Source organism: Piliocolobus tephrosceles, chromosome 2, assembly GCF_002776525.5.
Source record: "Piliocolobus tephrosceles isolate RC106 chromosome 2, ASM277652v3, whole genome shotgun sequence".
NCBI lineage: Eukaryota > Metazoa > Chordata > Mammalia > Primates > Cercopithecidae > Piliocolobus > Piliocolobus tephrosceles.
The window spans coordinates 174,550,297-174,577,559 of record NC_045435.1 but is presented as its reverse complement, the minus strand read 5'-3'; the positions used below and the strand labels follow the sequence as shown (position 1 = coordinate 174,577,559).

Genomic DNA, 27,263 nt, shown 5'->3' with positions numbered 1-27,263 from the left:
TACATACATATAAATATAAATAGTCTTTTTCATAAAGTGTACAATGGGATGCTGTGACCTAAAATAAGCTATACCATTTTCTCCAAATGCTGAATATTGTGAAAGACAGAAATTCCCCAGAGAACTTTTGAGCAGCTGCTTTGAATAATGATTACTGTTTACTTAACTCAACCATTCCAACATCACCCAATCAAAACTCATTTCTTTCTTGGCCTTATAGGTTTCTTGGTAAATGGCTGAGACAAGGCCAATAATGGACACCTGCCATCTCCTTTTGTATTTGGGCTGGAGGGCAAGGAGTGGGGGGCACCCTAATTAGGGAGCTGTTATCAACTGGACCAATAACAGTGAATCCAGAGAGACTTCAAAGACAGGATTCACAGGGACTTTAAAAGTGAGGAATTGGGAATCTGTATATATGACGTGCCACAGAATCACAGGTCGAACCAGCATCGTTTTGCCAAGAAAGTCAATCATCCTTTTGTCTCTAACAATAATAATTTTTGTATGATTTTCTGGAAGAAGTAAGCAGAATGGTTGTATCTGCTCAGCGTTAGCGAGGAAAGAGGTTGTCTAGTTCCAGCTCAGTGAAATTGCCTGTCTGTGGCATCTTTCTTGAAATAATAGATGCATACGCTAGCAACCTATTTATAATAAGCAACATATCTTTAACATTTCATATTAATCTCATACATATACTAAAGATTTGCTTTAAAAACCCTTCATATAAGTATTTCCAAGGTGTGTGTCCTTGCAAGTGGTAGCTTATGATCTCTTTTTTTACACTCTTTGAAAAGCCGCTGGGTAATCTAAAAAAACAAACAAACAAACAAAAAAAAAAATCTTTTTTTATGCCCTCCTCCAAGGATTACTTCCAATATTCTAAAATATTACACAATTTCAAAAGTGAAACAAGATTTGAAGTGGATCTTTTGAGGAGTAATAAGATTAAAATGGCAAAACAAATTTAATTATGTAAGCAATTCTTCTCCTTCACAAACCTGAAAGAAAAGCAAATTGGTATTTGTGAAATTTTCTTTGTCTAATAAATAGCCTCACTTTACAATAACGCCAATGACCCTGGTTTAATTAGGTGCAATTAATTTTGTGCAAGCTGAATTTGACATCTTGCTAGAGGCACAACCAGCTGTACCCTGTCTTATGAATTTTTTTTTATCACCAGTGAGAATTCAATTGCCTGAGCTATTGCAAAAGAGGGGGAGGCAGGAAGAAAAAGGCCACAGGGCTGCATTTTATATTTAAAAATGGCTCTAGTGGACAGCTGAATGTTTAATTAAAAGAGCTTCAAGGAATTATTTTTCATTGGTGCATCTTCTTTGACAAGCTATGATGACTTTATTACTCTAGTTTGCATTCTCTTTGGACAGTGGTCCCACACGTGTGTCTAGACACACACAGTTCACGTGACAGGGCTCCATTGAGAGTGCACAAAGCTGCTAGAAGACATTCTCACTGACTGCAGGTGAGCCATGGCATCTAAGGTTTAACGCCATCCTTTTATTCAATCCTGTTGTAAAATTTTCTGTCCTTCTTGGATTGTTCTCATTCAGATTATTGTACACATTAAAAACCCATGGAAGGCCAGACACAGTGGCATGTGCCTGTAGTAACAGCTACTCAGGACGCTGAGATGGGAGGATCCCTTGAGTCCAGGAGCTTGAGGATAGTTTAGGCAACACAGCGAGACCCTGTCTCTTAAAAAAACAAAACAAACAAACCATGGAAGAGATTTCTGATGAGAACAGAAACCATTAGTGCAATCAACAGATTACAAAGAAGAAAACAAGATCCAATGGCTATAATTTGTGAAATGCTTTCTAAGTAGACAGAATATTTATGTATGGCGTTAGAAAATTAGTGTCATTGAAAACACTAGATCCTGCCATATTTGTCCCCCATTCTTCCAGTCTCCCTGTTTCTCTCACCAGAAACAATCACTGTTCCAGGATTTGTATTTGTTCTTCCACCATTGATCGTGAGGTGGTATATCCACGTGCTCTGTTACTCACCATGCTTTTTCACTCATCAACATGTTTCAACACTGCCTGCCTATTCACTAGGCAGGCAGTGTAGTGTGGTGGGTACAAGCGGGATGTTGGGAACTAGAGGGTCTGACTTGAAATCTTGACTCTGACGCTTACTAGCACTTACTAATGACTTCATTTGTGGCTCAGTTTCCTCATCTGTAAAATGGGGAAATAATTGTGCCTACTTCATGGGGTTACTGTGAGGAAGACCAGTAAAGCACTCAGAAGACTGCCTGGATGAGAGTCAGTGCTGCATTAGTAGGTGCTGCTACAATATTTCGTTATCCTTTGCATTTACTCTTAGACACCATTGATTGTAAGACAAATAGTTATTTTATGTACCACTAAAAACAAAAAACCACTGCCATTCAAACAGTGACACATGCCTTCTTAACACTTAGATATTTTATTTTAGTTATTGAAAGAATCATTTTAGATTTTTTTGGATATACGCTTTTATCATATGTCTCTTGTGCACACAAAAGAAGAAAAAAAGATGAAACACGTTGGCAAACGTAGTTCTAAAACTTTTTCACATTTACAGTCCAACTCTCCACTTAACCACTTTACCTGAGAGCTGTCATGTCTCAGCTTTTGGGCCATCAGGAGATGGAGTACATCACCTTCCAAGCCATTGTCCCCCCATCTGCAAGGTTTGATGCTGGAGCTTTGTCGTTCTTATCAGAAGGCATGAGTGGACAACCAGTGCCCACCTCTTCCTTGGGGATTATTACCTGGTTTGTGGGCTGATAGGGTTAAGGACTGCAATCATGCCACCACCTACCTGAGATACAGCAGCTGAGATACATCCCTATCTTAGGCTGGGTGCGGTAGCTCTTGCCTGAAATCCCAGCCCTTTGGGAGGCCAAGGCAGGTGGATCACCTGAGGTCAGGAGTTCAAGATCAACACAGTCAACATGATGAAACCCCCATCTCTACTAAAAATACAAAAATTAGCCAGGTGTGGTGGCGGCCTCCTGTAATCCCAGCTACTCAGGAGGCTGAGGCAGGAGAATCATTTGAACCCTGGAGGCAGAGGCTGCGGTGAGCTGAGATCGTGCCATTGCACTCCAACCTGGGTGACAAGAGCAAAACTCCGTCTCAAAAAATAAAAAATAAATAAAGACTGCAAAACATGAATAACCACGCTTCATAGAATCAATGCAGTCTTATCGATCCACTGCGTTCTTTTTCACAACTGCTTAGAATTCAAACAGTCACAAACTAAATCATGAAAGCCAGTGTTTTTGAGATGAAGCTTACCATGGAACCAAGCCTAAATGGTGGCCCCAAAATGTTTCCAAACATGAACATAAAAAGTGGTAAAGCAGTGCTTTAGTGGTCAAAAGAATAAAAGAATTGGCAATTGAGATTTTCACCTACTTCAGGAATATGCCTCAGAAACACACACAGGCATTGACTTTCCGCTGTCATGTTTTTACCCAGTCCGCATGAACATTTTCAAAGGTCTGGAAGGGGAAAAGTATTTCTTCTCTAACCTTCATTGCCGCAACAGCCGAAACTCATCAGCAGGTGGGGTAGATAGATATTTAAACTCTGTCTGGGCTGGGCAGAATAAATAGGCAGCCTGGCTTTAAAAATGCAGTTAAATTTATATCAATTACGTTAGAGTCTATAATTTACTGCAGATCCAAGGAGGAGAATGAAATCGAGACTGAACTGAGGAGGGATGTCAACAGTTGAATCACAGTCCATCCACAGAAATGTTCACTTACAAGAAAATGTTTCTTGCTGCCCACGGATCTCCCACCACCCCTAGCACTCTGCCAAAAACAAAAACCCGGCCTGACTCGTGTGAGTCAGTCCCTGCATAGACGTGGCTGAGTCAGACACACAGCCATCCTCTTCCAGCTATCAAACACTGTTCTACTCACCTTTTCTCCAACACACAAATGCTAATCATCAACTCAGTCATGTTCTTTCCTTTTCTTTTTTAAATTCCTGCCAGGGCTGGGCGCGGTGGCTCATGCCTGTAATCCCAGCACTTTGGGAGGCCAAGGCAGGTTGATCATGTGAGGTCAGGAGTTTGGGACCAGCCTGGCCAACATGGTGAAATCCTGTCTCTACTAAAAATACAAAAGCCGGGTGTGGTGAGGGGTGCTTGTAGTCCGAGCTACTCGGGAGGCTGAGGCAGGAGTATCGCTTGAACCCAGGAGGCAGAGGTTGCAGTGAGTCAAGATTGTACCACTGCACTCCAGCCTGGGCAACAGAGTGAGACTCTGTCTCAAAAAAATAAAAATAAAAATAAGTAAATTCCTGCCAAATGCCCATATGTAGCACCTCAGAGGTGCTCAAAAGAGGAAAATCCAAAGCCAACTGAATGTCTTTCACCAAAAAAAAAAAAAAAAAGTATATTTCCTGACATTTTTTTCTACACATATATCTGCTTATTTTTGTTTGTAAAATTGAAATTATAGCATAGGTACTGTTTTTAGCCTACTTTCTTTTACTTAATAGTCGGAAACTTTCATCCAATCTAATAATATTGGACTATTCTTATTCATAAGATTCATCTAATGTAATAATATTGGACTAATCTTATTCATAAGGTTAGTATTTCTACTAGCTGCAGAATAGCCCGTCATATATTTCACCATAATATACTTTCTCAATCTTTATTGTTAGGCATTTAAGTTGTTGCCAGCTTTTTGTTTTTGTTTTGGTTTGGTTTTGCTTTCTTTTTTTTTTTTAAATCTTTCTTCTCTTTTTTTCTACCATTAATGCATTTGTTTCATCCTTTTTAAAGTGCCCTGACATTTCAAGACAGACTTTCCTGAAGTATCAGTGTTGTGATGTTGTGTAATTTTACCTCTCTGAGCCACTGTTTTCTCATATGTGAAACAGGGTTCACAGTGCTACTTCATGTGTATCTGAGGGTTACTGTAAAATAGCAAAATGCCTGGCACATAGTAGATGCTCAAAAACAGTAACTTTTAATTTCAGAATGCAGATTACTTGGAAATTACTTAGCCTTATTTAAGATGGAAGTAGATAACATTTGGTGCCTATGAGAGATGGCAGTTTTATTCCTAGTATCAGAAGAGGCCTTGTTCTGGTTTTTCATTCATGGTAGAGAACATTTCAGTAGAAAAGCATTTTCCCAACATTAAGATCCTGTAATTCCAAATTTAATTACATGAGAATGGTCATTAGTGAAGGAAATGGACACTGATGTAGATTTAGAACCAACAGCCGTCTGAGGAATGCAAGTATTTATAGCTCTCTGGAGATTCAGGTTAGGATACAGGGGCGATATTTCTGCAAAGAAAAGCAGGTAAGTGGTAGTTTCCCTTTTCTATTAGTTGCCTAATTAGGTGAGGAGACTCTGTGGCCATGTGGTGCCACAGAATGGCCGGTGTGCTTACCAGCTATCATGTGAACATGTACAGACGGAAGGCTCCAGAACTAGTCTTAGAAGAGCAAGTAGAAAAAAAGAGAGTTATGCATAAGATTAGGAGGAGAAAACCCAGAGAGGGCCATTCACACTCCAGCTACCTTTGGAGCTGCCTTCATCAGCTTCTGCTGAGGAAGCCAAACGCCTGAGTCCTGTAAGACGGGGATCAGGACAGGATATAAAGAGACATAATGTCCTCCCCAATCCTCTCTTTGGCATATAGTTAGAAACTACCCATTACTTCTCTGGGCACATAACTACTGGAGGGTCAGCTTTTCTCTCTCTCTTCTGTATTCATTCCGCCCAACCTCAGTTCCCCAAGACCTCCTTCCTTCTGTAGTTCTCTGCTTTTTCACTCTTCTGGTTAACACCTTGTTAATGTCCAGATAGCAAAAGTATTTTCCCATATATAAGACAGGGAGATTCCACTAAGTGTTTCTTGAGGTCCCTGTTTCACATATGAGAAAACATATGCTCTGTGTATTCCACATTTCTATCTATACATTGTAACTTAATGATCCAAGGGCTTGGTATCTGTTAGAAGACCTAGTTTTTATTTGCATCTGTTTAACGTAGGGGCCACAAACCATAAAATGCCCCCAGGAGCCGAAAAGATACATAAGTGAGTGAAGTATCACAGATTAAAAAGCAATAGAGAATACTGGGGACTGCAGCAAACTAGAAGGTGCCCTGGCTGACGGGGACAGCAGCTACTCAGCACCAGCCTATTGGTGCCTTGAAATTTACAGAACTATTATTGCCTGATCATCAAATGAATGAATGCATGCATGAATGAACATGTAACTCTTTTTTTCTCTGCATTATATAGTTATAAAAATCATTTATAGTCATTTTGTGTGTGTGATGATTTTTGTTGGACCAGCAATATTTGCTAAAATATAGCATTGTATTTTCGTAACAAATATTGTGAGGCAGAAATTTTGCCTTTCCTTTCTTTTTTGTGTTTTTGAGTAGTAATAGGCATTTCTGTAACTCAAGGTAAATATCAACATAGAACAGTCAGTAGGGAAAAGAAGGGAAAGGGGCAGAGTTTTCAGGATGGGAAGACTATTTTACAATTTACAAGGAGTAGCAGTACGTCATTTTAACCTAACTGAACACATTCTATAGAGACACCATCACACGTGCAGTATGTCTAAAGCTTACCCAAACCTCAGTTGTTCTCACATTCTTTCTTCATGACAGATTCTCAGAAAAATGAAATGTGTTTATAGCTACTTGAGTAGTTGCAGTCCATATTTTATGTTTCATCACTTTTGAAATTCTCATGAAACAGAAAGAGATATTGTATAAAACTATGGGCAGTTTTTCATTATATATAAAATCTTGAAATCATGCATCAAAGATCCTTTAAAATAAAGGAAATAATGTATTTTAATGACCCAGCCACAAACTAGTTGGGGATACTGAGTAATGAATGGCATAGCAGGGCCAAAGGCCCTTGAGCCACGCTGGTTGTAGGCAGATAATGAGCAATGCATGTTTGAAATCCCTGGCCTATGGGGCATTCCCTTTCATTCTGTGTCCTAAGGAAAACCATACAATTGCCTTGAAATTATAAGCAAGTATAGGAGGCATATTTACTTTAAAATTATATTGCCAGATACAGAAAGGATCTAATAAATTCAAACCTGAGGCTAAGTGTAGTATAAGGGAAAGGCCACCGGATTCTGAAATCAGAAGTCCAGCCTGTAGCCTTTTGCTTTGTGAACCTGTACCAGTTACCTATTGCCACAATGATGATGCATAATTTTTTAAAAAAGCCACCCACATCAGTAGCATACAATGATCAACCTTTATTTCTCCTTAGGATCCTGTAGGTCAGCTGCGTGGTTCTGATCTGACCTGAACTTGGACAGGCTTACTCAATCATCTCCAGTCAGCTACAGGTTGCAAGGTGTATTTACTGCTCTTGGCTGGGCTCTCACACCTGTCTAGGGCTTCAGTTGAGACAACTGCCGGTTGAGCTCTGTGCTACAAAGTGAGCTCTGTGCTACAACATTACACCGCCAGCAGGCTAGCCTGGACCTGTTCTGAGGGTGGTGGCAGGGCTCCCTGAGGGGGAAACTGGAACTTCCTCTGCATTCTACTGGCAAAGAAGAGTTCCAAGGCCAGCCCAGGGCTAGGGAAGTAGACTCCACTTCTCAATGGGAGAAGCTGCACAGTAACATTACAGAGGAGATGGGTATAAGGAGAGGAAGAATTGAGACAATTTTTATAAAGAGGTTGTCGCAGGTCTGGGACAAGTCATTTGACTTCTCTGAGTAAGTGTATCTTGCCTGTAATCCACAGCCCCGGGAGAGAATGTAAGTGAACATACTTTAAACTTCAATGCAACAGTTCAAGTAAAGTGAACCAAGGTGCTGTGGACAGCGGGATAAAAATCTTACCAATGAATCTTGAATGTTTGTACGTAGATACTAGTGGTCTAAGCAGGTGCTGGGAGATTCCCCTTCCTAATATCAGAAAAAAAGCAAGTAGTTCCAGGCTTCAGAGCTGGTCTCAGACCAGCCCAATCCCGGTCACTACAACCCAAAGCCAAGAACAGAGTCCCGATTCACAATGACCATTGCTCCTCTAGCAGTCACCAGCAAACTTCAGGGCCACGGCATTGTTTCTCTTAGGGAATAAACTGCTCTTGTCCCTGTATTTTGAAAAAAAAGTTACCTTTATACAAAATCATATTACCACTTGGCTGAGTTTTTGAGATATTCTCTTCCTAGTTAAAAACTTTTCATCTCTGCCATCTTCTCAATTCCTGTGCATATTTTAATAGTATCCCTGGTAACAGTAGTTGGAAATCAGCACCAGTGTTTTCTAAATAGCAGCCTTCCTCACTGTAAATGCCAAGCAGACGAGGTTGCTGTGCAGCCTCCCTACCAAGTGCCCTCCTGCTCCTGGCCAGTAGGCACTGTCACACAGAGGCCACTCCTGCTCACACTGAGATGTCCAGAAGACACACTTAGTCTTTAGCTCTTCATGTTTCTGGGCATTCTCCATCGAGGACACCCTCTTTCCAGACCCCTGGTGCTCCCTGTCAGTAGCTCTGGGCAGCAACGTTGGTTTTGATTGCTTTGTGGTATGTAAGGGAGAAGAGCTTTCTGGGATAACCAGGACAGACCTTTCAGAAATGAAATCGACAGGCAAGGCTGACTTCCAGCAGTCTTTGCACAGTGCTCTGGTAAATGCCACTTGAAACATCAAGTAACCTTGAATTGGATACCTTGAAATTATATCTCTAATTAACAAGATGAGGATGGTGTTTTGTTTTCACCTCAGACTGTGCTTGAGAGATCTAGGTAAATTAGGCCCCCTGCAGCCTGAATTTTGCAAGACTGGTTATGAGGGCAGCCAGATGCACTGCAGTGTGAGGGACAGAGGCCCGGGGAACTTCGGTTTTCAGATGTGAGCCTCAAGAACAGCCATGTCTCCTAGGGTGGGCAGGGTCCTGGAACAGGGGTTATCTGTTCTTCCACCCTGGGCACAGAGGCCTTCAGCAGCACCAGGTGGCCCCACTCATCCATTCAGGCTGCTTGGGAGCTGTGGTTGAGTTTCACTGAGAGCTGATTTCTTCTTAAAACCCTCTTAAAGGCTAAAAGCAAACAAATCCTTCTTGAAACCTGAGCTCGTTTTAAGATGTCTTTACTAAAATCCCCTCTGAACCATTAGCTGTTATGTCATATAATTTCCTTTTCCTGAGAGTAACATTCTTGGTGATTACCACTATAAGGAATTATGTCTCACCCTATAAGAAGCTCTCTTCAGTTTCCCATGGGGATAATGTGGTACTAAGGCGATTTTCTGAATTTCTACCTGCGGCGTTTTTTTTTATTTTACACAGACTACTAAATCTCCCCCAACTTTTTTTTTTTTTTTCTTTCCTGAGTTAGACTGTATGGGATGTTTAAGTCTGGGTTAATCCTTCAAAAAGAAGTCAGCGTAGCAGCAGAACAACAGAACTTATGATCAAACTTCTTGTGAGTGAAAATATGTATCTCTGGACATTGTAAACTTTATTTTGCTTTGTATTTTGTATTGTGGGTTATTTTATATTTTTATAATCTGTGTATCCAGTAGCCAGACCCTTCTTCTCAAGACTTTATTCAATAAATAGAAAATGCTACGTAATCCTAGATTCAAATTAGGATTTGTCTTTAAAATGTGTCTGTTTTTAATTTGCTAACAGTTTTTTTTCCCACCATCTTCCAACCCATAGATCTTGAGTATTATTATTAAAAGGGGGTTGAGTTTATTTTTTTAGACTAACAGACATTAAAATTTCTACACCTGCATGGAATCAAAGGGTAACCTGAACGTATTAGATTTCTCCAGGAAAAAAATATATATATATATATATATATGTGTGTGTGTGTATGTAGGTATGTATGTATATCCAATGGATAAAAGTAAAAAGGCGGCAAATCCCAGCTCAATAGAAGAGCAAACTGCCTAATAGACAATGTGTCGTCTCAGAGAGTTGATTCTACATCAGGGATTATTGTGACAGGACAAGCAGTATTAGAGTAAGTGACTTTAGAGAGTCACTTCACCTCTAAAATTCTGTTCCTTTTGTTTAGACTTTCAACGAATAGAGAATGGAGAGCAACTCACATGTGCAGGTCACTTGCCCTGCACTAAGCTCTGAATGAACTATTTTAATCCTTCCTGCATAACACTGGGTTTGCTACTATTCAACCCATTTTACAGATGAGGAAACTGAGGGTCATAGAGCTTTTGTAATGTGCCTGGAGAAAGAAGTAAGGATTCAGAACCTAAGTTCAGCTCACTCCAAACACCTTCAGATGTTCACAGTGGGGTGTATTGCTTTCTAAGCCCTAGCTCTGTGCCTGGCTCCCCTTGCCTGTGCCTTGAGGGTAGGGAGCGAATAGAGCTGGGCAGACTGAGGGAACGGCTGCATTTTCTTAACAGGGTTTGTTAAGCTGGGATTTTCAGTAATTATAGAATTTAACAATAGGTGGCAGCGCATACCCATAACAATTATGGTTCCCGTGTTAAATCAGATTTTCTTTTTCTGGGTTCTGTGTTGTGTTCAATAAAAGAAGCACTTTAAATGAGTGATCTGAGCAATTTCTACAAAGCATTCCTACCATTGGAATTGAAAAGTCAAATCTCAGGTAAGTTGTTCTTGACATTTCTCCCTATGACAGTAATAATGCCAGAGAAATTCAGCGTCCTCTGACCTAAACCTGGCAGCGTCCTCTGCCCTAAACCTCACCTTCCTTGGGATCTCTTCTTGTATAGGAACCTCCTTTGCCTTTTCTTTCCCTAAGCTTAAACAGAGACTGGGGCTACTAGAGATGCTAGGAAAACTATTTCTTTAAAAACGCTTTATCGCCAAACAGTATTGAAATGTGTTCAACTTCAAAAGATTAGGACAAAAAGTTGGCTTTGCAGTCTGGCCTGCGAGTGGCAGCTACATGGTGAGGTTACCCTTTGTGACTGTGCTTCCAACAACATCAGCCCTGGAGTTTCAGGATTCACTACACATATAATGGCTTCCCAGAGGTCTCTGTCCCTGAGGTTCTGTGTGCAGGAGGCGGTCTGCAGAACTTTGCTGTGTTCTAAGGCTGCACCTTCCTGCCTGGGTTTGGGGCTTCCTTACATGTTTTTAAGTGTGAACGTGTGGTGTTTTCCTTTCTTAAGGATATAAATGAGCTCCCTCGGTTGACTTTTGGCAACTGCCTTAAAGATTTCCTTCAGATGACCCTATTCTGTCTATTTGGGAGAAAAGGAGTCTTTCTTCAGAGAGTTGTGGCCTTGGGATGCTGGCTCCAGTGAGAGAGTCTTTGATTGTCCCCTGGGACGGGACTCTAGATGACACCACACAGCCTTATTTGCCTGAGGACCCCATTCATCTTGATTGACAGGACTGTAAACTCAAAGACTCAACACATTTTTATTGTGTGCCAACTATCTATTTGGTATTGTGCTGGGTGCTCTAACATGTGGCCTTAAATTATTTTTCACTTACCATGAAACTGGTGAGGAAAAAACTCACAGAACATTGGAAAATCCTCTACTAAGAGTTATTTAGACGTGGAGAGTAATATTGGTTGCTCACTTCTCCATGTGAAGAACACATAAGACTACTTTCTGTTAGCAAAATCAGACAGTTCTATTGGCTGAAGCCAAATAACCAATAGCTAACTAGAACTAGTGTCCTGTTTGTTTCTGCCCAGACTGCAGAGTGGGATGAACTTGCAGATATGCTTTGTCAACGACAGTGGCAGTGATAAGGACAGTGATGCTGATGACAGTAAGACTGAAACCAGCTTGGACACCCCCTTGTCTCCCATGGTGAGTCCAAACAGCACCAGCTGAAGCTCGGTGTTGTGATTTCCTGGCCATTTAGCTTCTTTTCTATTGTGAATCAGGAACAAACATTTCAGAGATTAAAAAAGAAAAGTTTCTTGGAATTGCATGCTCCTAAAATTTGACAATGATTAAAAAGTCAAAGTTGTAATAAAATAGAGATATATAAGCTTTCTTAAAGCTAATAACTATTTTCATATTAAACCATTACGGAAATCACCAGCCTGGGCAACATGGCAAAACCCTGTCTCTGTAAAAGATACAAACATTAGCTGATCATGGTGCCTATAGTCCCAGCTACTCAGGAGGCTGAGGCGGGAGGATCACCTGAGCCAGGAGTTCAAGGCTGCAGTGAGCTATGATGACACCACTGCACTCCAGCCTGGGCAGCATAGTGAGATCCTGTCTCTAACGAGAGAGAGGGTGTGGTTCATTTTCATGTTGCTGATAAAGACATATCCGAGACTGGGCAATTTACAAAAGAAAGAGGTTTAATGGACTTAGCCAGTTCCACATGGCTAATGAGGCCTTGCAATCATGGCGGAAGGCAAGGAGGAGCAAGTCACATGTTACATTTTTAAAACCATCGGATCTGGTGAGACTCATTCACTATCATAAGAACAGTGCAGGAAAGACTCACCCCCATAATTCAATTACCTCCCACTGGGTTCCTACCATGACACATGGGAATTGTGGGAGTTACAATTCAGGATGAGATTTGGGTGGGTACACAGCCAAACCGTATCAGAAAGAGAGAGAAATTAGATATGCTCTAAAAATTATAAAGAGAAAATAAGCTAAACCCAGTTCTTCCCTATTGGGCTTAGAAATATGAGCTCATGTCTTTCCTTCACATTACAGAAGTTGGCTGAATAATCTTGGGTGCCTGTTGCTGGTATTATTTCCTCTCTGTGAGGTCTGTCTATAGCATTTTTTACCAAAGACCAACAAAGAGGAAACTGTTGTCATTGAGTGCAATGCGACATCAGAACATCATTGGATACCTGAGATCCTGTCCACTCAAAGAACCTACGTAGGGCCTTGACTCTGAGTCAATATTTTCTTATGTCTGGTCACTTCAGGAAAGTTTTGAGACCAAGAATCAAAGACATATTTCGAAGTTGTCACAAATATATTTCCCATTATTAACTATACTGGTCTCTCTGTTTATGCTAAAATCTATTTTAAACTAGACCCTTTTTATGTTACTTGAGATTTATCAACTCAAGCAGCAAGTCACATTGATGGAGGAAACTCTGAGCTGCTCTGGGAGAAGGCTCAGAGGGTATTTTAGCCCATCTCTAAGTGGATGCTAGCTGGCATGCATGGAAGGCTCAGGCTGCTCTTTTTCCCTTTACAGAGCAAACAGAGTTCTTCCTATTCTGATAGAGACACTACTGAAGAGGAGTCTGAATCCTTGGATGACATGGACTTCCTTACAAGGCAAAAGAAATTGCAAGCTGAAGCCAAAATGGCCCTTGCCATGGCCAAACCAATGGCCAAAATGCAAGTAGAAGTGGAGAAACAGAACAGGAAAAAGTCTCCCGTCGCTGATCTTGTAAGCAGCAAAAGCTGAAATGCAAGAAAGAGTTTGGGGGCCAGAAATGGTTGACACTGTCCCAGTCCTTTCCCAGAATTATGCAAACTTGGGTTTCTCTAAGGCAGTTTGTAAAAAGTCCTGTCACTGAGAAATGATTAAGTTTGTTTCTTTTTCCTTCCTACTGTAGCGCTGAAAAATACATAAGCAATAGATTTCACGAAAGTAAAGTTTCCTCTTGATTGATATCTACTGTTTCTTAGGAACAATATTAACTGTCATGGGAATATTTAAATTCCTTTAAAGCAATCTCAGTCGAAGAACCTACTGGTCCTGGCAAACTTACTATTGCTATAATTCTTATTCTCATGTTTCAAGTGAACAGGAGTCCTGGACTTTGGAGTTTAAGTCTAGCTCTGCCATTGACCTGTTATGAAGTTCTAAGCAAGTTACTGAAGTCTCAGTTTTCTCATCTATAAAATGGGGATGATAATGCCCGTGTCAGAGTATGATTGTGAGGATTCAGTGAGATAAAGTATTCAAAGCACATAGCACAGTACTTGTAGCATGGTATAAATTATTAAATAGTAGCTGATACTAATTTTTTCCATGTCATCGATGTTATTGATATTCCTTGGTAATTCATTTGTGGCTATAACATTGACTCACAACCAGTCAAAAAGCTTTTGATGCTGGGAGTGTTGTGCTTTGATGCCAATTGCGTATTAGGTAATGTAGTGTGGATGTAGGGCCCCACACTGGGAAAGACACAGCCTGGGAAAGCTTTTAATCACTGGATTGCAGTGGGTGGATGAGTGAGTCTTTTAAGAGAAAACTGGGTCTTACGTTCAGTGTGTTTGTGGCTCTATTCACTCCTCCATTTCTTCCCCTTTGTATCTTCAGCTGCCACACATGCCTCATATAAGTGAATGCTTGATGAAAAGAAGTTTAAAACCCACCGACCTGAGAGACATGACTATTGGGCAGCTACAAGTGATAGTCAATGATCTCCATTCCCAGATAGAAAGTAAGTGTAAGATATGCTTGAAAATAGGATATTCAATGTAAAACATCATGGGATAGTGCTACTTCCTTGGTCCAATTTTTTCATACAACATTTCATTGGGTTCCTGTGTGATTGCATCGAAAATAAGAGAATTACAAGGTTCTTTTTTGTTGTTGTTATTTGTTTTAGCTGTAAAATGTTCAGAAGCTTTAAAAATTTTTAAAGATTCACAATAGTTACAGGTCCCTTTTATTTATTTTAAATCCCCAACTCCTAGCACAGTGCATGTACCTGACTTACAACACCTATTTCTGGAACACAATTCAGTAGTTACAAGTCATCTGCTCTACAAGTATGCTTTCTACTTTAGTTGTATACACATTCATCATAGGTTATCAGCATCATCAATAAAATTAAGTTAGACACATTTCCTGGGACTCCAGATGGTAGAAGTGTGTGGAACCAATATGTGAAAATTACAGGGTGACAAAATACGGACTTTTCTCTCCAGAGTAAAGAAAGACCTTTAACAGAAGTGGCCACAGGGAATGGTGAGTGGTGCTCACTCAAGGTGATTGGCCATGCAGAGAATAGGCAGTTTGCTTGACCTGATGAAAGAGAGAACATTCTCACTTAGGCAGTTTGGTTAAGCCAGATAAATTCACAATCTCTTCAGCCCCAGGGAGGAATGAGTCTGTATAATTATATGATATTACAGATTAAAAGAAATTCAAGAGATATGCCAACCAAATGCATTCAGATAAACCAACTATAAAAAGAAAAGAGCATTTATGAGCCAAACAGGGAAATTTGAATACTAACTGAATGTTTTAGTAAAGATTGATTTATTTTAGGTGTGATAAAGGTGTTGCAGTTATGTGAATTTAAAAAAGAAAAGCCGACCAGGCACGGTGGCTCACGCCTATAATCCCAGCACTTTGGGAGGCCGAGGCGGGCGGATCATGAGGTCAGGAGATCGAGACCATCCTGGCTAACACGGTGAAACCCCATCTCTATTAAAAATACAAAAAATTAGCCGGGCATGGTGGCGGACGTCTGTAGTCCCACCTACTCAGGAGGCTGAGGCAGGAGAATGGCATGAACCTAGGAGGTGGAGCTTGCAGTGAGCCGAGATTGCGCCACTGCACTCCAGCCTGGGTGACACAGCGAGACTCCATCTCTAAAAAAGAAAAGAAAAGAAAAGCCCCTGTCTTTTAGACATACATACTAAAGCATTTACAGATAAAATAATGTGATAGCTGGAATTTGCTTTAAAATAATCCAGTAGAAGTCGGAGAAATGATCCAAGCTTGGCCATGAGTTCAAAATTGTTAAAGCTAGTTAGATACATGGAAATTCATTAAACCGTTTTCTCTGCTTCTGTAACAGTTTGAAGATTTTCCATAATAAAAAGCTTAAAACTTCATATTGGAAAAAAAATTCTATGCATTAAGGGTTCAGATATGTAGACACTCTACTAAGTGATAGTATAAAAGGCTACCCAAGTGCACACTGGAAAAAATGAAATTTTTCCACAAGATCCAAATAAAAAATTGGATATATTCAGTGCCAAGTTAACACATGGAATATTGTTCTAAAATTAAGAGAAAGAGTCAAACATTTTGATTAAGAAACCATAGATTCACAGGATTTTTAAAAAATTCTACAACTACATTTTAATTTTAGTTGAAAATTAATTACTAAAGTTGTTATTCTTTCAAGTACTGAAAACACTTTCTGATGTTTTACCACTAAAACATCTTCCTTAGACTTTTAAACACTAAAATTGCCATCTAGTCCTTTTCAGGAACAGATGAAATTTTAGACCTCTTCATGTGATTTTTTTTTTTTTGGGGGGGGGGTCTCCTTTTAAAATTGGAAACTAGTTTGACCTAAAGGCAGATAAATGCATCATTTGAAGTCAGGATATCTAAAAGCATTTCCAAGGGGGACCTGTCTGATCACCCCCATTCTATCTTTTGTTTCCCTGCCTAGAGCTCTTGCTAGATGGGTACTGTCTTCCATGTGTCTGGGACCTGCAGCTGTAATGCTTAGCTTCTCTGAGGGAAAAAGCAAGAGAGAGCTTTTGCTTGTTCATGTTTTTCAGTGGCAGGAGTCCAATTAACCCAGTGCACTGATTTCAGAAAGATTAGAATATTTTGGGCCCGAGTGCAATGGTTCACACCTGTAATCCCAGCACTTCGGGAGACCGAGGCGGGCAGATCACGAGGTCAGGAGATCAAGACCATCCTGGCTAGCAAGCCAAAACCCTGTCTTGGAAGGAAGGAAGGAAGGAAGGAAGGAAGGAAGGAAGGAAGGAAGGAAGGAAGGAAGGAAGGAAGGAAAGAAGGAAAGAGAGAGGTGGAGGTTGCAATGAGCCGAGATCGCGCCACTGCACTCCAGCCCAGGCAGCAGAGTGAGACTCCGTTTCAAACAGAAAGAAAGAGAGAAAGAGAGAGAGAGAAAGAGAGAGGGAGAGAGAAAGAGAGGAGAGAAAGAGAACGAAGGAAGGAAGGAAAGAAGGAAGGGAGGGAGGGAAAGAGAGAGAGAGAAAGGAAGAGAAAGAAAGAGAAAAGAAAGAAAGAAAGAAAGAAGAAAGAAAGAGAAAGAAAGAAGGAAAGAAAGAGAGAAAGAGAAAGAAAGAAAAGAAAAGAAAAGAAAGAAAAAGAAAGAAAGAAAGAGTCTTAAGTAATATTTTCCTTGGCACCCTGTTGTTTAGAAATTTCAGGGGTTATTTCTTCAGGTCTTGCATATCTAACTATATTACAAATCTGACTTTCCAATATTTTCAGATAATACTTTCTCCTAAACAACCTGCACCTAGGGCTTCTCCTTTCCTAGGGCCGCGTGAAGGCTTTGAGCATGCCTGGCATATCTTCCTTTTAGCCGGCATCTGATGTAGTAGTCAGGCCTCGAGGCCCTCCTGACTGTCAGTGTGAGGGTAGTGTCCTGAAGCTGAAGGATGGAAAACTTAATGTGCTCCAGGCTTTGTTGTTCACATTTCTTCAAAACAAAACCTGCTTTTTCTAACAAGCTAGTCTCCTAACAGCTAACATTTATTTTCCCACCTTAATATGAAGGTAATTGGAAATAGTTCCTACTTGACTCCTTTTCTTCCCACACCTCTATAATTATGCAAATTAGACATGTTTCTGCAACATAAGAAGTCTAACCTTTTACAAAAATATCTTTCCTATTATGTGTAGCTGTTTGTGTGTATACTGGTTTGTAAATAGTTACACATTCTGACTTGGAGGCAGTTTTATCTGTTTTTAAATGCTCTTTTATTTGCCACAGGCTTGAATGAAGAGTTGGTCCAGCTGCTTCTCATCCGAGATGAGCTGCACACAGAGCAGGATGCCATGCTGGTGGACATCGAAGACTTGACCAGGTCAGTGTGGCTTCACTCTTGCCAAAGAAGAAAAGAAGCCCAGGGTGGTCTGAAATCTAAGCATTAGGCAAAAACTAGCTCTAGAGAACTTCTTCCTCTACTTCCATGAATAACTCACCTTGCCTTTGCTGGTGCCAGCTGTTCAGATGGAGGAGAAGCAGAATTCCGTTGTCCCTACCAAATGCATGCTTGTTAGCAACCATCCCCCACTTGTGATTGTGCATTACTTCTCACATCTCCACCTAAATCAGGTCAGTAGTTCTGGTCTTGGAGGACTTTACCTTGAAGGACTGTCCCCTGGGAAGCTGGGCATAAGCCATGTCATGCTGGCGTGTTTCCAACACAAGCAGCCGTGTGATGGGTTCTCCAAAGCACAAGCTCTTATATGATCCAGTTCTTGATCGCCTCTGCCATGTCCAGAAGGCAGGGACACTGGCATCTCTCTGCAGCCACAGTGCCACCAGATTGTTCTCACCGTAGGGAAACTCCAGGACTTGAGTTTTTAGCTGGGCTTTGCTCCAACTTCCTCTTTTTAAAGAGGTAAAAAGAATGCTTCCCTTCCTAGGGGATAAGGAAACTAGGCTAATGCTGGTCAAAATTTTGCATTTTGCAGATTTCCTTGCAGTAAAGCTTATCACTGTAAGCATATAAAGTACATGGAATGCTGTAAACATCCCTATGAGCACATATTTACTATGCCATCTTTTCTGAGACGGTCCATATGGAATCTTTAAACCAAGAGATAGTAATTGCTATTAATCCCAGAAATAGTATTTAGAGAGTAGAAGGCTCTCCAAAGAAGGAACACCTCTTGTCACAATGATGTAAGGAATTAACCACATGATCTACAACAATCCCAGAGAAACTTGAAAACATATGTAGTGATAATAATGCTCCCAGCTCCTACCATAGGACCTCATCTCAATGTGTAATGCTGGGTTAAATAATTGTCTAATGATGCAATGATATAAAAAATAGTTTTAGTAGCAAAATGCTGGAAAAAATATGTTTAAGCTTTCTTTTTTAAGAGTTACGGGCAGCACTGTTTTGTATGTTTTACATATTATATTGCCCTATCCCTAGCCAAAAACAAAACGAAACAGTAAGCCTTCTCATACTCTTTGAACATATTTGCCTGCATCTGAAATATCACAATAACACTCAAATAATATTATTGCCATCTAAAGATGTATTCAGGCACTACACCACCAGCAGTTATAAAACATCCCTTTTTTGTTAGCTCAAGAAGTTTGCATGCAGGTGTTAAGATTATGGGAAATCAATGGTAAAATATACAATCAGGACCTACATTTTTTTGAAAAATATGTAAACTCTTGTAAACTACGATTTACCTGTGACAGCAGAGATCTTTTCTCTGTCTCTCAAAATAGTATTGGCATTTCTTTTTGGCAAGGAGGATGGTGAGAGGCCCCGCCTCTTCTCTCTAAGTGTTAGGCTAATACTTAGGTTTGCAGTGTATGTTTTTATAACTTTCAGATGGTGTGACCATCGGAAACAGGGCAGGCAAAACCATGGAGTTAAAAGGAGAGGAGTCACTAATTTAAAGGTGTTGGTGGCATCCTTTGAATTGGGGGGCAGTCCTACCATGGGCCCCAGGGACATGATGTCCTTGCCTAGCCTTTCTCTTGGTGAGAAGAAGCTTCTACATCTGCTCTTGGCTGCAGAAAAGTAACTTTCCTCATTGGAGGGACCTGAGGATACTTAAACATCCCTCAAGGCAGCAGCCCTAGAGTCCTGCAGCCAGATCTCAGAAGGCGGAGGGGGTAGCTGTGGGGACTGCTGGGACATGTGGTCCACCTCTTCCCTTTACCTGTTCAACTCCTACTATTCCAGATGTCCATTCATCAGTAGTTCTCAATTTGGATTGCACAGCACAACCATGTGGAGAGGCTTATAAAATAGTGATGCCTGGATCCTACCCCAGATATTCTTATTTAATTATTCTTGTGGGCTAGCCTGGGCATGAGAATTTTTTTAAAGCTCCTAGATAATTCTCATGCACAGCCAAATTTGGGAACCACAGGTTTAGATGATGCTTCTTTGGAGAAGCCCTCCCTGACCTCCAAACTCTTGGCTCTTTAGCATTCATTCTCCTCTCGTGTGGATTGTCAGTGCATTAAACTTATTACACCTCCATGTAAATCAGGACTATTCCCAGGGGAGTTGACCCTGGCGTGTCAGGGTCATTCCATGCTGGCATGTTTCCAGCACATGAACAGCCACGTGGTGCGTCTACAAAACAGCACCAGCAATTATATGACCTGCTTTTGATCATAAGACTGTGTTAAGACCTTCTCCTCAGTGTTCCTAACAGCATCTCATCTCTGTCATGTGGAGCCTTATGGCACTGTGTTTCCTTTGTCTGCTGTCTCTCCCCACCTGACTATGAATTCCCTGAAAACAGAGGTGAGGTCATTTTCATTCATTACTGTGTCCCCAGAGCCTAGCACAGGGCCTGCTGGGCACATAGTAAGCCCTCAATAGCAATTGTTGATTTAAAAAAAAAGAAAGAGTTCTGGTGGGGCTTCAGTGAAACAAATCCTAATAGGGACTCTTATATAACTTGCTGATAAGAACCTTTTAGTTTTATGGACTGAAACTCTTTCCCTCCTTTGTTTAAAATTTTAATGAAATTCACTATTTTATTTATGTCTCAAAAAATTACCCAACTTTCAATATTTTCTGAAGTTGTGTGCCATCTGTTCTGCTTTCCTTCTTGGAAAACATTTTGATGTATGTGTGTGCATGTGCATAGGAGTGTGTGTGTGCATGTACATGTACAGAGTAGTATATTTTAAAATTGCTGCGAGAACTGTAATGTAATTAGCTACAGTGGAATCAAGTTCACTAGGCATCAAAATATCTTGATCTGGATTTGCTTAAGTGAGGCATATGAGTTAGTTATGAAAATGTTTGATTCTTGTTACACATCAACAGGGCCATGAGATGTTCTGCTAAAGGGGACAGATTTTTTAAGGAATGGAAAGCTATTGATAAGGTACTTTTTCCTGAGTACCTTTAATGTCAGTTGAATAGTGCCATTTATTGATGGGCTGCTGAGTGTGGCAAGGACACTCTTGTCACTCCCCTGTTTCTGAAAGTATTTATAGTTTGTCTTCCCTGATATGACACCCTCTGCGTAAAACCAGTGAGTTCAACCGGACGTCACTGACTACTGAAGTCCAGGCAGCACACAAACTATGCCTAAACCTTTGATTATAGCTGGAATCCACAGCCCTAGATATTTTCCACTTGCCAAATTTATCATTTCCTAAAATCGTCCTTTAAAACCGTTGTCCTTTGCAGCCTTCAAACCCCATCGTTCTCTGAGAAATGACCATTCAAGTGATGTAAACAGCTTAGTCACGCTCCTCCGCCTCTGCCCCACTGTCTAGCTGCTTCACTGGCCTATTTTTGGGTTCACAGGTCATAATAAAGCTTGTTTTGGTTTTGTTTGTTTGTTTGTTTTTTGAGATGCAGTTTCACTCTTGTCACCCAGGCGGGAGTGCAATGGCATGGTCTCGGCTCACTAGAACCACGGCCTCCCGGGTTCAAGCAATTTTCCTGCCTCAGCCTCCTGAATAGCTGGGATTACAGGCACACACCACCATGCCCAGCTAATTTTCGTATTTTCAGTAAAGGCACGGTTTTACCATGTTGGTCAGGCTGGTCTCAAACTCCTGACCTCGCGTGATCCACCAGCCTCACCTCCCAGGTTGCTAGAATTACAGGCGTGAGCCACCAGACCTGGCCCATAATAGAGCTTGATAAGTAAGAAGACTCACCATATCCTCACTGCCAAGACCATGCCCTTAGGATTAATTGGGGGAAAAAATATGCAAACATGGAATATCTTTACATCCATGAAGACCTGCCATTTGTTAGCCACTGGCTTTTGCAGGAGTGAATTAGATGTTTGGCTCCGGGTTTCTGTCAGGAGTCTTAGTTAATATCTAGGTCTGTGTCTGCATGTGTCCTTAGGTATAAGTAGTCACTCAGTTACTCTCATCAGAACACCTTGTTTCGACTTTTGGCTTCATGCTTATTTCCATCTGTTACTTCCTTGTTTGCTATTTATTCCTTTCCTGTCACTCTCCACTGGAACATATTCCCCATGAGAACAAAGACCTCATTGTCTTGCTTACCATCAAATCCCCAGTATCGAGACCCATGGAAGACACATATTTAATATTTGTTGATAAAAGTATCCCAGATGTTTATTTCTTTTCATTTTCAAACATAACTTTTCTTCTTAAAAGTAGTAATGTCTATAAGTCTCAGGTTCATCCAGTGGCTTACTAAATAAAAGGAATCATACACAAAATGTAAAAATAAAAGAGTTCAAATCAGAGTCCAAAGACTTTGAATAACGTACTTTTTCTTGATTCTCATGTATTTCACTGTCAGTAACTCTGAACTTCAGTTTGCAGGATGCTGTAGCTATTGATTGAAAAGCAGTTTGGATCTTTCTACATAATGCTAAATAATTGTATTAATTATTTTACAGACACGCTGAAAGTCAGCAGAAGCACATGGCAGAGAAAATGCCTGCAAAGTGAAAAGAAGCCATTCAACCAGAGAACAAGCTAGAATTTATTTTGCTTCTGTGGTTGTAAAAATGCTGTTGCTAAAGGTGGTGCAGAAACAAACAAATATCAGTGTTAGTCATTGATAATGTCTGAAGCTTAATGTCCAGTGATTGGCCTTTGCTTCTTAATTTATTTTAATTTTTTACTTGTGCCACTTAATATCAGGCATTTTAATAAAATATTGTTACAAAAAATGTACAGTACTGACACCACCACAAATCACGGTTAATAAAAGAGAGTAGTTTTAACTTTATTTTTATTTGTTTAGAGATTTTAAGTTGGAACAGTATTTTCCCATTGACTACTTTTCATTCTTCACTGTAGTTTTAAAGAAGAACTGTAAATGACGGTGCTATACAAGTCAAAAAATACATGCCTGCCTCGTAGTAAAGTTGTAGCTCTCCGTAATATGTATATTTTACTCAGTTTTCAACATTTTGTGAATGTTGACTACCTGAAGTTCCTTTTTAGATGTGCTATTAACATTCTGTTGGATTCAGAGGGTTCCTTGAAAGTTTTATGTATAAATATGTAAAATAAAAATTAAAACTTTGTTTCATATGATATGTCTTTTTGCTCACTAGCAAGCCTTATACTGGCTTAACCCCTCTCCAACTAAATTCCCCACCAGGAAACTTTTGTCAGTGAAAAAACTAATTGCTCTAGAGGACACACAAGGTGGCAAATTGCCCAGAAAATTATGAGTGTGAGTGCACGTCTGTGAGTATGTGTGTGTGAGAGAGTGATCCAAAGAACACCAAAGGTCAGTAGCATCAGAGCCTGCACTTCTGTTACTGCTTAAGTGATCCATCTGGAATTGTAGCACGTTAGTATTTAATAGCTGCTGGTCTTGTTAGGGCACTATGATTGTATCAAACTCCATTTACTAAATTCACCACATGAACGAATGATACTTGCATTTACTCTTTCTCCAAGGCCCATTGTTGCTATTTTCAAATTTTTAACCATTCTGTTGGTCTCATGAAAGAAGATTCGAACGAAGTCTAAAGCAGTTACAGACTGTTTCTTAATAAGTGGAGAGTTTCAGAAAATAGATTTAATTAGCTAATATTCATGTAGTGATTAGGGAACCATAAGCTAAAGCAAAGATGAACAAGTCAACATTCCAGAACCACCCACGGACCACCTGGTTTCACTCCAAGGTCCATGATGTAATCTGAAGACAGAACTTTAGACAACTGTCTCCATTTTCCTTTCTCAAAAATACTCAGATCCTAAGTATTGTAAGGAATTAAAAAGATTTGCCAATGTTCCTAGACAGCCTTCTGTTTCGCAAAATAGGTAATCTTAAATTGTAACACTAGTCATTTTTTATGGACCTCAAACAAGTTATTTCCATGTAGAATAGAAAAATAACACAGTTCGTAAATATATTGTGGTTTTCGTGAGTTGGCTGTTGAGGAGGACAGGTTGCTGCTCGCTACTAAGCTTAAGAGTGGGGCCCTAGGCTGCCCAGAGGTCTCTAACTGGGCCCTGAATTCCCACACCAGCTGTCAGGGATCTCCTGGGGTGATCCCAGCCCTGTGAATCCAAGCACAGCTGCTGGACCGTCATTGCTGCTTCTACTGGGTGAGAATGTTGGTCAGTGAGCCAGTGGCTCTTGTCTCTAACTGCACAGTGGAACCACCTGGAGAGCTTTAGAAACCACTGGTGCCTGGGTCCCGCCCCCATGGACTGACTTAAATGGTCTGCGGTATAGCCTGGGCACTGAGGCATTTAAAGGTCTCCAGGAGATTCTCATGTTGAGAACCATTGCCTTCCACTTTCTTCTTTCCTTTAGCTTTGTTAAACCATGTTTCTAAGTATCTAGTTTTTTTCTAATTAAAAAATACTATATTCCTATTAGTTTGCAATCTGTGGGGAGAGCAGAGCTGGAAAGAGTGCTATGGAAAATGCCTGTGTCCAAGCAAGAGAAGGTAGTGTGGCCTTCTGAACCTCCTGTGGTGGCACTCACAACCTGGAGTCCTGGGGCTAAAACTCAGCCCACCACAAAAGACTTACATTTTAAAATCCTTGCCAGTTCCAGTAAAAATTTAGAAATGCATTTTCTCTGTGTCTTAAGCCATGCAATCTCTGGCTAGTAATGCATGTTGTAAAGAAATTCATGGCCTCTAAGTTCTTCTAATTGTTTGAAGCCCATAATCATAACCGAAAAGCTCCCAACTGGAGAAGAAAAGAGAGAAAATGAGATTATACCCACAAAGGGCCTCTCAGAATACCTCTGGGTCAAAGCCTAGCTGATAGTACAACTGTTCTTCCCACCATGCCCTGAGATACTCAGAGGAGAATTACATTCAGTTTACTGGTGCTCCTTTCAGCCTTCTCTGCCCGTGGTTGAAATGTCACTCTCTAAGGGAATTCTTTTGAGATTGAGTCTTTCCAGTAATTTTGCTTACGCTTGTCAGCAAGGACTGGGATTATATCCAACAGGATTCTTACCTGCTGTAGATCATCCTTCCACATGTAAACTAGGACCTTTACCGGCTTAGAATGCTAGACTAACCAACCTCAAAAATCAAGTTCTGCTTCTCTTCCCCATTTTTAGAGAGTGAGGTGTAGATGAGAGTGTGCAGGCTCTGAGGCCAGAAGGGACTGACCACAAATGCTGACTCCATCTTCCCACGGATTTGACCCTGAGCAAGTTCCTAAAGCTGTCTGTGTCTTATCTCATCACCTGTAAATACCATCTCCTCAGATTATTATAAAGACTGAATAATGTTTATGAAGGCACCTGACACCCAGGAAATACTGAATAAATAAATGTTGAATAAAAAGTAAATGATCAGAGCTCAGGTGGTGGGAACATTCTGAATTTTACCAGTTTCTGAGATTTAAGCATCCTTGTAGTTTTGTTTCCTGTTTATTAATTATTAATTTATAAAACAGTGATGCTTAAGGGAAAAGTTAATAATTGCAAGTCCCACTCCCTCCTCCAAATACCAGTGCTAAAACTTGGAATGCATTCTAACACATTTCTCTATGCTTATACAGATACACACGCATGGAGTTTTATATTTCCCTTTGTCTTTACAAAGGTAGGATCTCTGTAGCTTGCTTTATCCATAGACATCCTTCCAGGTCAGGACATATAGATCAAAGTCACTGTTTTCTTTTTTTCTTTTTCTTTTTCTTTTTCTTTTTTTTTTTTGAGCCAGAGTCTCGCTGTGTTGCCTAGGCTGGAGTGCAGTGGCGCAGTCTCAGCTTAGTGCAACCTCTACCTCCCAGGTTCAAGCAATTCTCCTCCCTCAACCTCCCGAGTGGCTGGGGTTACAGGTGTGTACCACCACACCCGGCTAATTTTTGTATTTTTAGTAGAGACGGGGTTTCACCATGTTAGCCAGGCTGGTCTTGAACTCCTGACTGTAGGTAGTCTACCCACTTCGGCCTCCCAAAGTGCTGAGATTACAGGCGTAAGCCACCGTGACCGGCCCAAAGTCATTCTTGTTAATACCTTTGTAGTAATCCCCAGTGTTGGTGGAACATACCTTATTCAGCCATTCCATTTAATGATGGACATTAAGAATCTTTTCAGATTTCTGCCACCAGAAACAGTGATCCAATAATTATGCTTGTACTTAACATCTATTTATACCTTTTATTCTGTGATTACCTCACTTTTTCTTTAACCATTCCTTGGTACTGCTTAAATACTTCAGAGTACAGAGAGCTAATTAAGGCAGGGAAGACCAGGAGGGGCAATTGCAGAGAAGTTTGATTCCTTGCAATGAAATTTGACCACACCAACACATTTTCATCTTCAAAGATTCAACTAGAGCCTCTCTCTGTCTGTCACATACACACGCGTGCACACACACACACTTTTAGCCTCCAAAAGCTCTCCTCGACCTCCTGAGTACAGATTTTTCTCTATTTCCTCTTTGAGGGTAGAGGCAAACTTCAGCCACCCTTGTAACTGTAGCCCCCAGCATAGAACCAAGCAGACAGTCCTCCCTTGAAGACTGGCCCAATGAGAAGCTCTAATCATTAGGACTCTGCCTTTTGACGCCTCTGTTAACTGACGTCACTCTACTCTTCTGATGTATGATGCCTCTCCTCTTAGCTGAGGGATGAGCCCCTGGGACTGACTTTCCTTCACATTGAATCTCACTGTTCTCAAGTTTAATCCACCACGACTGGTTGATTTTTTTTTAATCCCTCAGTTACCCTCAAATCTAAGATCTGAAAAATTTCCTTCCACAGAATTTGTCATCTCTGATAAACAGCCCTTTTAACTACCGATCTGCTAAAATTCATACCTTTCCACCATGTTTATAGTTTTGGAATTGTTATTGCGAAATGGCTAGAGAGACAGAGACATTCCCAGCCCTCTGCCCCTTGGCCCTAGATGTGATCCCATGATACATTTTTACCAATGGAATGTCAGTGGATGTGATGTGCCTTAATTCTAGCCAAGGCTTGGAAGAAAGGGTTTGCCCTCTCCATTCTCTTTCTCCTTGTACCAGCTATAATCACAAGAACCTAGAGGGATGCAGAGCCACCAGACGGAAAAAATCTGGGTTCCTGACTAACTGCATGGAGTTACCTGCCATCCAATAGGATTCACCTCAAACTGGAAAAAAAAAAAAAGTGAAAAATAAACTATGATTACATTTGTGCCTTTATACTGCATTGAATCTGTTACAGCAGCTAGCATTACACTAAGTAATGCAAGTCCTTAACAAGGACAGCCATAATCGTTTAAGAAAGAGCTGAAACTCAGACCCAGTTGGACAAACCTTGTGCTCTTAACCACCACGCTACACTGCTTCTTTTCTATAGAAAATCATCTCTAGGTCAGAGACTGACTCTTTTGTCAGTTAACGGACCTCTTCGGTTTAGTTCAAATCTTTTCCCCTGCTCCATCTTTTCCTTTAGCCATTA

The 27,263-nt window shown here is 40.7% G+C and overlaps 1 protein-coding gene across 5 annotated transcripts in view; it reads left to right on the top strand.

Moving 5' to 3' along the window:
* The window catches only part of LOC111550120 (schwannomin-interacting protein 1), a 633,181-nt gene extending 610,254 nt beyond the window's left edge, over window positions 1-22,927 (top strand). For 4 of the 5 annotated variants that reach the window (XM_023223380.1, XM_023223383.1, XM_023223381.1 and 1 more), the window contains 5 exons: window positions 11,685-11,802; window positions 13,178-13,375; window positions 14,258-14,381; window positions 17,658-17,751; window positions 22,280-22,927. In XM_023223380.1, coding sequence (XP_023079148.1) covers window positions 11,685-11,802; window positions 13,178-13,375; window positions 14,258-14,381; window positions 17,658-17,751; window positions 22,280-22,331 — 586 coding nt within the window. In that variant the 3' untranslated portion in view covers window positions 22,332-22,927. Of the gene's footprint in view, window positions 1-11,684; window positions 11,803-13,177; window positions 13,376-14,257; window positions 14,382-17,657; window positions 18,100-22,279 lie in introns of those variants that run through there. The other variant, XM_023223382.1, reaches the window with a different exon arrangement.
* Window positions 22,928-27,263: the final 4,336 nt, after the last annotated feature.